Genomic DNA, 12,001 nt, shown 5'->3' with positions numbered 1-12,001 from the left:
TTCTAGATGTATGTGTTTCTAACAACATCTGGCACAGAGTGTTAACTGTTCTCCTAGGTGTATGTGTTTCTAACAACATCTGGCACAGAGTGTTAACTGTTCTAGATGTTTGTGTTTCTAACAACATCTGACACAGAGTGTTAACTGTTCTCCTAGGTGTATGTGTTTCTAACAACATCTGGCACAGAGTGTTAACTGTTCTCCTAGGTGTATGTGTTTCTAACAACATCTGACACAGAGTGTTAACTGTTCTCCTAGGTGTATGTGTTACTAACAACATCTGGCACAGAGTGTTAACTGTTCTCCTAGGTGTATGTGTTACTAACAACATCTGGCACAGAGTGTTAACTGTTCTCCTAGGTGTATGTGTTTCTAACAACATCTGGCACAGAGTGTTAACTGTTCTCCTAGGTGTATGTGTTTCTAACAACATCTGGCACAGAGTGTTAACTGTTCTAGATGTATGTGTTTCTAACAACATCTGACACAGAGTGTTAACTGTTCTCCTAGGTGTATGTGTTTCTAACAACATCTGACACAGAGTGTTAACTGTTCTAGATGTATGTGTTTCTAACAACATCTGGCACAGAGTGTTAACTGTTCTCCTAGGTGTATGTGTTTCTAACAACATCTGGCACAGAGTGTTAACTGTTCTAGATGTTTGTGTTTCTAACAACATCTGACACAGAGTGTTAACTGTTCTCCTAGGTGTATGTGTTTCTAACAACATCTGGCACAGAGTGTTAACTGTTCTCCTAGGTGTATGTGTTTCTAACAACATCTGGCACAGAGTGTTAACTGTTCTCCTAGGTGTATGTGTTTCTAACAACATCTGGCACAGAGTGTTAACTGTTCTCCTAGGTGTATGTGTTTCTAACAACATCTGGCACAGAGTGTTAACTGTTTAGATGTATGTGTTTCTAACAACATCTGACACAGAGTGTTAACTGTTCTCCTAGGTGTATGTGTTTCTAACAACATCTGGCACAGAATGTTAACTGTTCTCCTAGGTGTATGTGTTACTAACAACATCTGGCACAGAGTGTTAACTGTTCTCCTAGGTGTATGTGTTTCTAACAACATCTGGCACAGAGTGTTAACTGTTCTAGATGTATGTGTTTCTAACAACATCTGACACAGAGTGTTAACTGTTCTCCTAGGTGTATGTGTTTCTAACAACATCTGACACAGAGTGTTAACTGTTCTCCTAGATGTATGTGTTTCTAACAACATCTGACACAGAGTGTTAACTGTTCTCCTAGGTGTATGTGTTTCTAACAACATCTGGCACAGAGTGTTAACTGTTCTCCTAGGTGTATGTGTTTCTAACAACATCTGGCACAGAGTGTTAACTGTTCTAGATGTATGTGTTTCTAACAACATCTGACACAGAGTGTTAACTGTTCTCCTAGGTGTATGTGTTTCTAACAACATCTGGCACAGAATGTTAACTGTTCTCCTAGGTGTATGTGTTACTAACAACATCTGGCACAGAGTGTTAACTGTTCTCCTAGGTGTATGTGTTTCTAACAACATCTGGCACAGAGTGTTAACTGTTCTCCTAGGTGTATGTGTTTCTAACAACATCTGGCACAGAGTGTTAACTGTTCTCCTAGGTGTATGTGTTTCTAACAACATCTGGCACAGAGTGTTAACTGTTCTCCTAGGTGTATGTGTTTCTAACAACATCTGGCACAGGGTGTTAACTGTTCTAGGTGTATGTGTTTCTAACAACATCTGGCACAGGGTGTTAACTGTTCTCCTAGGTGTATGTGTTTCTAACAACATCTGGCACAGAGTGTTAACTGTTCTCCTAGGTGTATGTGTTTCTAACAACATCTGGCACAGAGTGTTAACTGTTCTCCTAGGTGTATGTGTTTCTAACAACATCTGGCACAGGGTGTTAACTGTTCTCCTAGGTGTATGTGTTTCTAACAACGTCTGGCACAGGGTGTTAACTGTTCTCCTAGGTGTATGTGTTTCTAACAACATCTGGCACAGAGTGTTAACTGTTCTCCTAGGTGTATGTGTTTCTAACAACATCTGGCACAGAGTGTTAACTGTTCTCCTAGGTGTATGTGTTTCTAACAACATCTGGCACAGAGTGTTAACAGTTCTCCTAGGTGGATGTGTTTCTAACAACATCTGGCACAGGGTGTTAACTGTTCTCCTAGGTGTATGTGTTTCTAACAACATCTGGCACAGAGTGTTAACTGTTCTCCTAGGTGTATGTGTTTCTAACAACATCTGGCACAGAGTGTTAACTGTTCTCCTAGGTGTATGTGTTTCTAACAACATCTGGCACAGAGTGTTAACTGTTCTCCTAGGTGTATGTGTTTCTAACAACATCTGACACAGAGTGTTAACTGTTCTCCTAGGTGTATGTGTTTCTAACAACATCTGGCACAGAGTGTTAACTGTTCTCCTAGGTGTATGTGTTTCTAACAACATCTGGCACAGAGTGTTAACTGTTCTAGATGTATGTGTTTCTAACAACATCTGACACAGAGTGTTAACTGTTCTCCTAGGTGTATGTGTTTCTAACAACATCTGGCACAGAGTGTTAACTGTTCTCCTAGGTGTATGTGTTTCTAACAACATCTGGCACAGGGTGTTAACTGTTCTCCTAGGTGGATGTGTTTCTAACAACATCTGGCACAGAGTGTTAACTGTTCTCCTAGGTGGATGTGTTTCTAACAACATCTGGCACAGAGTGTTAACTGTTCTCCTAGGTGTATGTGTTTCTAACAACATCTGGCACAGAGTGTTAACTGTTCTCCTAGGTGGATGTGTTTCTAACAACATCTGGCACAGGGTGTTAACTGTTCTCCTAGGTGTATGTGTTTCTAACAACATCTGGCACAGAGTGTTAACTGTTCTCCTAGGTGTATGTGTTTCTAACAACATCTGGCACAGAGTGTTAACAGTTCTCCTAGGTGGATGTGTTTCTAACAACATCTGGCACAGGGTGTTAACTGTTCTCCTAGGTGTATGTGTTACTAACAACATCTGGCACAGGGTGTTAACTGTTCTCCTAGGTGTATGTGTTACTAACAACATCTGGCACAGAGTGTTAACTGTTCTCCTAGGTGTATGTGTTTCTAACAACATCTGACACAGAGTGTTAACTGTTCTCCTAGGTGTATGTGTTACTAACAACATCTGGCACAGAGTGTTAACTGTTCTCCTAGGTGTATGTGTTACTAACAACATCTGGCACAGAGTGTTAACTGTTCTCCTAGGTGTATGTGTTTCTAACAACATCTGGCACAGAGTGTTAACTGTTCTCCTAGGTGTATGTGTTTCTAACAACATCTGGCACAGAGTGTTAACTGTTCTCCTAGGTGTATGTGTTACTAACAACATCTGGCACAGAGTGTTAACTGTTCTCCTAGGTGTATGTGTTTCTAACAACATCTGGCACAGAGTGTTAACTGTTCTAGGTGTATGTGTTTCTAACAACATCTGGCACAGAGTGTTAACTGTTCTCCTAGGTGTATGTGTTTCTAACAACATCTGGCACAGGGTGTTAACTGTTCTCCTAGGTGTATGTGTTTCTAACAACATCTGGCACAGGGTGTTAACTGTTCTAGATGTATGTGTTTCTAACAACATCTGGCACAGAGTGTTAACTGTTCTCCTAGGTGTATGTGTTTCTAACAACATCTGGCACAGGGTGTTAACTGTTCTCCTAGGTGTATGTGTTTCTAACAACATCTGGCACAGAGTGTTAACTGTTCTCCTAGGTGTATGTGTTTCTAACAACATCTGGCACAGAGTGTTAACTGTTCTCCTAGGTGTATGTGTTTCTAACAACATCTGGCACAGAGTGTTAACTGTTCTCCTAGGTGTATGTGTTTCTAACAACATCTGGCACAGGGTGTTAACTGTTCTCCTAGGTGTATGTGTTTCTAACAACATCTGACACAGAGTGTTAACTGTTCTCCTAGGTGTATGTGTTTCTAACAACATCTGGCACAGAGTGTTAACTGTTCTCCTAGGTGTATGTGTTTCTAACAACATCTGGCACAGAGTGTTAACTGTTCTCCTAGGTGTATGTGTTTCTAACAACATCTGGCACAGAGTGTTAACTGTTCTAGGTGTATGTGTTTCTAACAACATCTGACACAGAGTGTTAACTGTTCTCCTAGGTGTATGTGTTTGTAACAACATCTGGCACAGAGTGTTAACTGTTCTCCTAGGTGTATGTGTTACTAACAACATCTGGCACAGGGTGTTAACTGTTCTCCTAGGTGTATGTGTTTCTAACAACATCTGGCACAGAGTGTTAACTGTTCTCCTAGGTGTATGTGTTTCTAACAACATCTGGCACACACACATATAAAATTTCAAGTGAAACTGTTTAGTTTTGTGACAATTCATACAAAATGAATTCAAAAACAAAAATGGATCACAAGCCAGTTTTAGTGTATGTCATACATAATAAAAGCAGCTAGATGTCGCATTACGCATAAAAAAATTGACAGTTATTCTGCAAATGGTAGTGTGATCTTTATGAATTCAAAGATGTAATTGCAAATATTATTTTCACTCCCATGTGAAATATTATCATAACAGTTCTTCGTTCATGCTACAATCACATTAGGCTCACGTGGCAGGAAGGGAAATAACTCTGCTAATTTGTAATATTTGTGTTTATGTCTTGTTAGTGGTTTTAGTTCCAGCCACATATGATTTTTCTTTATTATTTTACATATGAATCTGTTGGGTTTGCCAGACATACAAACACTGGTGACATCCAAACACTGGTGACATACAAACACTGGTGACATACACACACTGGTGACATACAAACACTGGTGACATCCAAACACTAGTGACATACAAACACTGGTGACATACACACACTGGTGACATAGAAACACTGGTGACATCCAAACACTAGTGACATACAAACACTGGTGACATCCAAACACTGGTGACATACACACACTGGTGACATACAAACACTGGTGACATCCAAACACTAGTGACATACAAACACTGGTGACATACAAACACTGGTGACATATAAACACTGGTGACACTGTTGACATCCAAACACTGGTGACATACAAACACTGGTGACATCCAAACACTGGTGACATACAAACACTGGTGACATACAAACACTGGTGACATCCAAACACTGGTGACATACAAACACTGGTGACATACAAACACTGGTGACATCCAAACACTGGTGACATCCAAACACTGGTGACATACAAACACTAGTGACATACAAACACTGGTGACATACAAACACTGGTGACATCCAAACACTGGTGACATACAAACGTTGGTGACATACACACACTGGTGACATACAAACACTGGTGACATCCAAACACTGGTGACATACAAACACTGGTGACAACAGGGTCCACACAGAATTGTGAATACAAATCATATTCTATGATATTGCAATTGGTCTGGAGAACTCACAGTAGATGCATCAACACTTCAAAGAATTGTGAGCCTCTCAGTAGCATTCAGAACATTACTGTTCCGTGAAGGTGCTCAAAGATACACAACTGATGACATTGACAATCTGTTGAACCATGCCTCACGGATGCTAGACATCTCTACTGGTTGAGCATAATGGATGTGGTATTAGCAAATTAGCCTTCCTCCAACCGATACACAAAACCTGCAACTGGTGCTGCTAGTCAATTGTATAGGTGTGGCTTCAGATGAATTACTATGGCTGCATATTTACTCCCATGACGTGTGATGTTTTGTGTGATGTTTTGTGTGACATCGCTAGGAAGTGTGTTCCTTCGGATGTTGATGTGTCAGGATGTAAGTTTACATGTTCAACTCTACCAGATTGCCACAATTCTTGCAAAAGCCAAGTGCAGTGTGCTCTCTTGTTTATGTCTTGGCAGATGATGAACACATTGAGCAGGACATGCATCTGAGTGCGCGGTTTCCTCACCAGGAGTCGTGTGTTGTGGTTCAGCGGAGTGCCCTGGTCGGCTCCACACGGAGCACCTGTTGCAGAGAATAGGAGTGTTTCCAACATTGCCGACAATCTGAACAGTTACAGGGATATTTCTGTAAGTAACTGTGATATTGCCTTTGCCCTTGAGGACTTTAATGAGGATGACAACCTGGGTTGTGCACTGTGCATACTGGATAAGGAAGGCCAATATGTCTGAAAACATTTTGTTTTGTTCATGCTATTGGATGGAAGCGCTACAATCGTCTCACGAAACGTGTCCAGGATGGCCTCCGACAACATGGCAATGCTGGTATCCAGCTTGTGACAGTCTGGTTGCAAAATTAAGCCAACAACACACCCTTGTACTTCCTGGTCATGTCCGGGTGTGAAATCGGCTGATATGAATTTTTAGCCATCATGTCTCAGTAAGTCAGAACTCCATAGACTTTATCTGGAAAGCAGCCCCGATGACACACCTACAGTATCTCTCAGTACTTTCAGACGGATATGGAAGGATGCTTTTTCATTCCTGGTTAAACAGCGCCCAAGATCGGATCTTTGCCATGTTTGCCAAAGCAATGTTGTTAACCTCAGTGAAATGTCAGCAATGTCTGAGGAACTAAAGACTGATCTTCTGCAGAGATCCCTAAGACATCTGCAACATATGCATGCCGGTAAAATCCAGACCAGCAAAGAAAACTTGCTGTCACACCCAGCACCCAGGCTAGAGCCTCACCAGCCTAATTCCTTTGAGGGAGAAATGCATTACAGCTTTGACTTTGCCCAGCAAGTACACATCCCTCACAGTTCACAGCATGCAGGACCAATCTATTTTCTGACCCCTTATAAAGTTGGGATATTTGGTGTTATGTGTGAAGCTACCAGCAAGCTAGTGAAGTTCATCAAGCCAGAGAGGTGTTACAGGAAGGGGGCACAAGCACGTTACACTTCTACTTGGCTAACTATGGGCTTGGAGAAGCCAGGGCCATTTGCTACATGGACAATTGCATAGGTCAAAACAAAAACAATTTTGTAATAGGTTACCTCTTATGGAGAGTTGAAAAAATCTGCATGAAAGTGATCAACTCTGTTGTTTGCCAGTGGGTCACACTAATTTTAAACCAGACTGGGCTTTTGGAATATTCAAGTCTTGATTCAGAAGGTCTGAAGTTGACACAATTGCCGATGTTGAAACGTGTGTGTACAACTCAAGGCCTCCATCCAGAGTGAATGTCTTGACAACATGTTGTTCCCACTTCTGACAGGCAGAAGCTGTTCAATGCTGTTGGTTTTAGGAAGCTGCCAAGTCTCTCACAACCGTTCCAATATTTTGAAGTTGAGAGAGACAGACCAAATCTACAGGACTGTCTCCAGTTATTGAACCTGTTGGGTTGTCTGTGGAGAGGAAATGGTACCTATACAATCAGATCAGACCCCTTTGCAAGCCGGAATCAAGAGATGTTTTGTATCCTTAGCCAGCAGTAGCTCCACCTGATGTAGACGTGAGTGAGTGAGTGAGTGAATATGGTTTTACGCCGCTTTTAGCAATATTCCAGCAATATCACGGCGGGGGACACCAGAAATGGGCTTCACACATTGTACCCATGTCGGGAATCGAACCCGGGTCTTCGGCGTGACGAGCAAACGCTTTAACCACTAGGCTACCCGACCGCCCCCCTGATGTATACGAGCCAAGTGTTAGTCATGAGTCTGAACTTGGCCATGCTGACCTGGAGCTCCCATGACCCACACGTAAATGACCTACGTGTTGTTACTGCGACGAGTCTGGACACAGGAACTTGGTCATGCTGACCTGGAGGTCCCACGACCTACGTGTTCTTACTGCAATGAGTCTGGACACAGGAACTTGGTCATGCTGACCTGGAGGTCCCACGACCTACGTGTTGTTACTGCGACGAGTCTGGACACAGGAACTTGGTCATGCTGACCTGGAGATCCCACGACCCACACGTAAATGACCTACGTGTTCTAACTGCGATGAGTCTGGACACAGGAACTTGGTCATGCTGACCTGGAGATCCCACGACCCACACGTAAATGACCTACGTGTTCTAACTGCAACGAGTCTGGACACAGGAACTAGGTCATGCTGACCTGGAGATCCCATGACCCACACGTAAATGACCTACGTGTTGTTACTGCAACGAGTCTGGACACAGGAACTAGGTCATGCTGACCTGGAGATCCCACGACCCACACGTAAATGACCTACGTGTTGTTACTGCGATGAGTCTGGACACAGGAACTAGGTCATGCTGACCTGGAGGTCCCACGACCTACGTGTTCTTACTGCAATGAGTCTGGACACAGGAACTTGGTCATGCTGACCTGGAGATCCCATGACCCACACGTAAATGACCTACGTGTTGTTACTGCAACGAGTCTGGACACAGGAACTAGGTCATGCTGACCTGGAGATCCCACGACCCACACGTAAATGACCTACGTGTTGTTACTGCAATGAGTCTGGACACAGGAATGTGGTCATTCATGGTCACATTGGCTGTCCTAAGAGAAAGCCTGACACTGACACTGAAGTTGAATGTGACGACAATGGTCGCCTACTGTATCCAGAATCCATGACTGCAATTAACAGTATGATGAAGTGTACGAGTGCCTTTTGCTGCTAGTGAAGTCAGGGTTAGGGTTAGGGTTTATAAAATAAGTGTTAGGGTTAGGGTTAGGGTTAGGGTTTATAAAATAAGTGTTAGGGTTAGGGTTAGGGTTTATAAAATAAGTGTTAGGGTTAGGGTTAGGGTCAGGTTAATGATGAAGTATTTAAGTGCCTTTTGCTGAGAGCGAAAAAGTCACATTTACTTTGACATGACTGTATGTCACAGAATATAATTTGTGGTTATTTGTTTGTTGTGTCAATATGTCAAAAGTAACATTATCCCGTAAGATTGTGTGTTCTTAAAGTTTATATTACACAGAATGTGTGCTTAAGAAACATTGTTTGGATGATGTCATTGTATGACCCAATTTACTTCAAGTCAAAGTGGGGGCACGGGTGGCCCTGCCGTCTAAGGCGCTGTAATTCGTTTTGCAGAGTTGCAACCCTTGGGCACGCCAGAAACCTATGATTGTGGGTTTGAATCCCAGTTCGCCCCGATTATGTTTCTAGGTTTGTCAGCACCATACCCGTGCTCGTGGGTTTCACCAAAGTGGTAAACGTCCTGGACCTGCATCACTTCAGGGCTTTCCTCTCACATCAAGCTGACACGCCGCGATATAGCTGCAATTCTGCTAAAAGAGGCGTTTAACCCAACTCGCTCACTCAAGTCAAAGTTTTATTTTTGTTGAACTTGACAACAATTTTGGTCTGGTTTTTCATTGACATTGTGTTCCTCACCAGGGAATAAAGGTTATTAGATTTACATAATCTTGTTTCAAGACATCTTGTTGTCTTTTTATGAAGAAAACAAAACATCCAACTTCATCTTTTTGACTTGTGCAGGGAAATGGCACTTATAGGGCACACTTACTTTGACCTGAGTGTTTGGCACAGAATTTAATTTGAGGTTATTCGTTTTTTGTATCAGTCAAAAGTAACATTAGCCAACAACTTTGTGTTTTCCTAAAGTTTTGAAAAATTTACACAGAATGTATGCTACAGAAACCTTGTTTTGGTCAGGTGTTTAACTGATATTGTGTTCCTCACATGGAAATAAAGGTTATCTGTTTTTTATAACACAACTGAAACACACCTCCTGAAATATCTCCCCAACCACCACAACTGAAACACACCTCTTGAAATATCTCCCCAACCAACACAACTGAAACACACCTCCTGAAATATCTCCCAACACAACTGAAACACACCTCCTGAAATATCTCCCAACACAACTGAAACACACCTCCTGAAATATCTCCCAACACAACTGAAACACACCTCCTGAAATATCTCCCAACACAACTGAAACACACCTCCTGAAATATCTCCCCAACACAACTGAAACACACCTCCTGAATAATCTCCCAACACAACTGAAACACACCTCTTGAAATATCTCCCCAACCAACACAACTGAAACACACCTCCTGAAATATCTCCCAACACAACTGAAACACACCTCCTGAAATATCTCCTAACACAACTGAAACACACCTCCTGAAATATCTCCCAACACAACTGAAACACACCTCCTGAAATATCTCCCCAACACAACTGAAACACACCTCCTGAATAATCTCCCAACACAACTGAAACACACCTCCTGAAATATCTCCCAACACAACTGAAACACACCTCTTGAAATATCTCCCCAACCAACACAACTGAAACACACCTCCTGAAATATCTCCCAACACAACTGAAACACACCTCTTGAAATATCTCCCCAACCAACACAACTGAAACACACCTCCTGAAATATCTCCCAACACAACTGAAACACACCTCCTGAAATATCTCCTAACACAACTGAAACACACCTCCTGAAATATCTCCCAACACAACTGAAACACACCTCCTGAAATATCTCCCCAACACAACTGAAACACACCTCCTGAATAATCTCCCAACACAACTGAAACACACCTCCTGAAATATCTCCGAACACAACTGAAACACACCTCCTGAAATATCTCCCCAACACAACTGAAACACACCTCCTGAATAATCTCCCAACACAACTGAAACACACCTCCTGAAATATCTCCCAACACAACTGAAACACACCTCCTGAAATATCTCCTAACACAACTGAAACATACCTCCTGAAATATCTCCAGTGCTTCGTGGCAGGACTTGGCATCATTCCTCTCATCATCTGAAAATGCCACCTTCCTCTGGGGAACTTTGACCGGTATCGGAACTGGAGCCACGCCCGACCTGCCATGGCCGGGGTTCCCCGCATGTCTCTTGTCCGGGGGGTTCCGGAGGATCTCAGCGGCCAGACCGATCTGGTGGACGTCGGCCTGCACCAGGAAGGGGGTATAGTTTGGGTCGGTGAGGTCAGTAGGGTCAGCTGGGTCTGGTCTGGTGGCCTCACCCCCTGGGGTGGCACCTGCTGTGTGGGGCGGGGCAGGGGCGTGGTGTTGAGGGTGATCCATGTCTCTGTGACTTGGGTCAGGTGCGGCAGAGCGAGTCAGCTTAGGATGGAAGGTTGTCATCTCTCGGCCCTGTTTCATGACGTGGTGTTCCCGAGCTTCGTGTTTCCCTTTCCCATCCTCCTCTTTGTCTTCTCCATCTGCTTCTGAAGCCCCGGATCCTTCAGATGAGTTCTCTGGATACTCCATCACCGTGTCATACGTCTCGCTGTGAGGCTTGCCGCGCCGGAAACGCTTCCTCTTGCCCTTCTTGATGAGATCTTTGTGAATTGTCTTGCTCTGGGTGTGGTAGCGACTCTTCACCAGATTCTTCTCAGTGATGTTGACTGATGCTTCATCACCTCGGTCAGTGAAGTCTTCTCCTTTGTCTTTGTTTCTCAGCTCCTCCTGAAACACACAGAAGGCACTGTAGAGTCTCAGCTAGCTCATGGCAGGGATGTTATGGTGCCATCCACAATCGTTCAGGTGTTGCGGGGTCTACCATCTTTACTTATGTTGTGCTGACTAAATCTTTACTTATGTTGTGCTGTCTACCATCTTTACGTATGTTGATATGTTGTGCTGTCTGCAACCCTAACTTATGTTGTGCTGTCAACAATTTTTACTAATATTGTGTTGTCTACAATCTTTACGTATGTTGATATGTTGTGCTGTCTGCAACCTTAACTGATGTTGTGTTGTCTACAATCTTTACTGATGTTGTGTTGTCTACAATCTTTCCTAATATTGTGTTGTCTACAATCTTTACTGATGTTGTGTTGTCTACAATCTTTACTAATATTGTGCTGTCTACAATCTTTACTGATGTTGTGTTGTCTACAATCTTTACTGATGTTGTGTTGTCTACAATCTTTACTAATATTGTGTTGTCTACAATCTTTACTGATGTTGTGTTGTCTACAATCTTTACTGATGTTGTGTTGTCTACAATCTTTATGTATGTTGTGCTGTCTACCATATTTGCGTATGTTGTGCTGTCTA

At 42.8% G+C, this 12,001-nt stretch overlaps 1 protein-coding gene across 7 annotated transcripts in view; it reads right to left on the bottom strand.

The window, feature by feature from the left end:
* The window catches only part of LOC124118662, a 199,678-nt gene that overhangs the window by 49,357 nt on the left and 138,320 nt on the right, over positions 1–12,001 (bottom strand). For all 7 annotated transcript variants that reach the window (XR_007218837.1, XR_007218838.1, XM_048386861.1 and 4 more), the window contains one exon: positions 10,685–11,407. Coding sequence is in view for 5 of the 7 variants with exons in the window: in XM_048386861.1 (XP_048242818.1) it covers positions 10,685–11,407 (723 nt within the window). In the remaining 2 variants the exon portion in view is untranslated. The remainder of the gene's footprint in view (positions 1–10,684; positions 11,408–12,001) is intronic.

Source organism: Haliotis rufescens, unplaced genomic scaffold (genome assembly GCF_023055435.1).
Source record: "Haliotis rufescens isolate VD_foot unplaced genomic scaffold, xgHalRufe1.0.p SCAF_61, whole genome shotgun sequence".
Taxonomy (NCBI): domain Eukaryota; kingdom Metazoa; phylum Mollusca; class Gastropoda; order Lepetellida; family Haliotidae; genus Haliotis; species Haliotis rufescens.
Note: the sequence above shows the minus strand (reverse complement) of the source record. Positions and strands in the feature narration are given on the sequence as shown.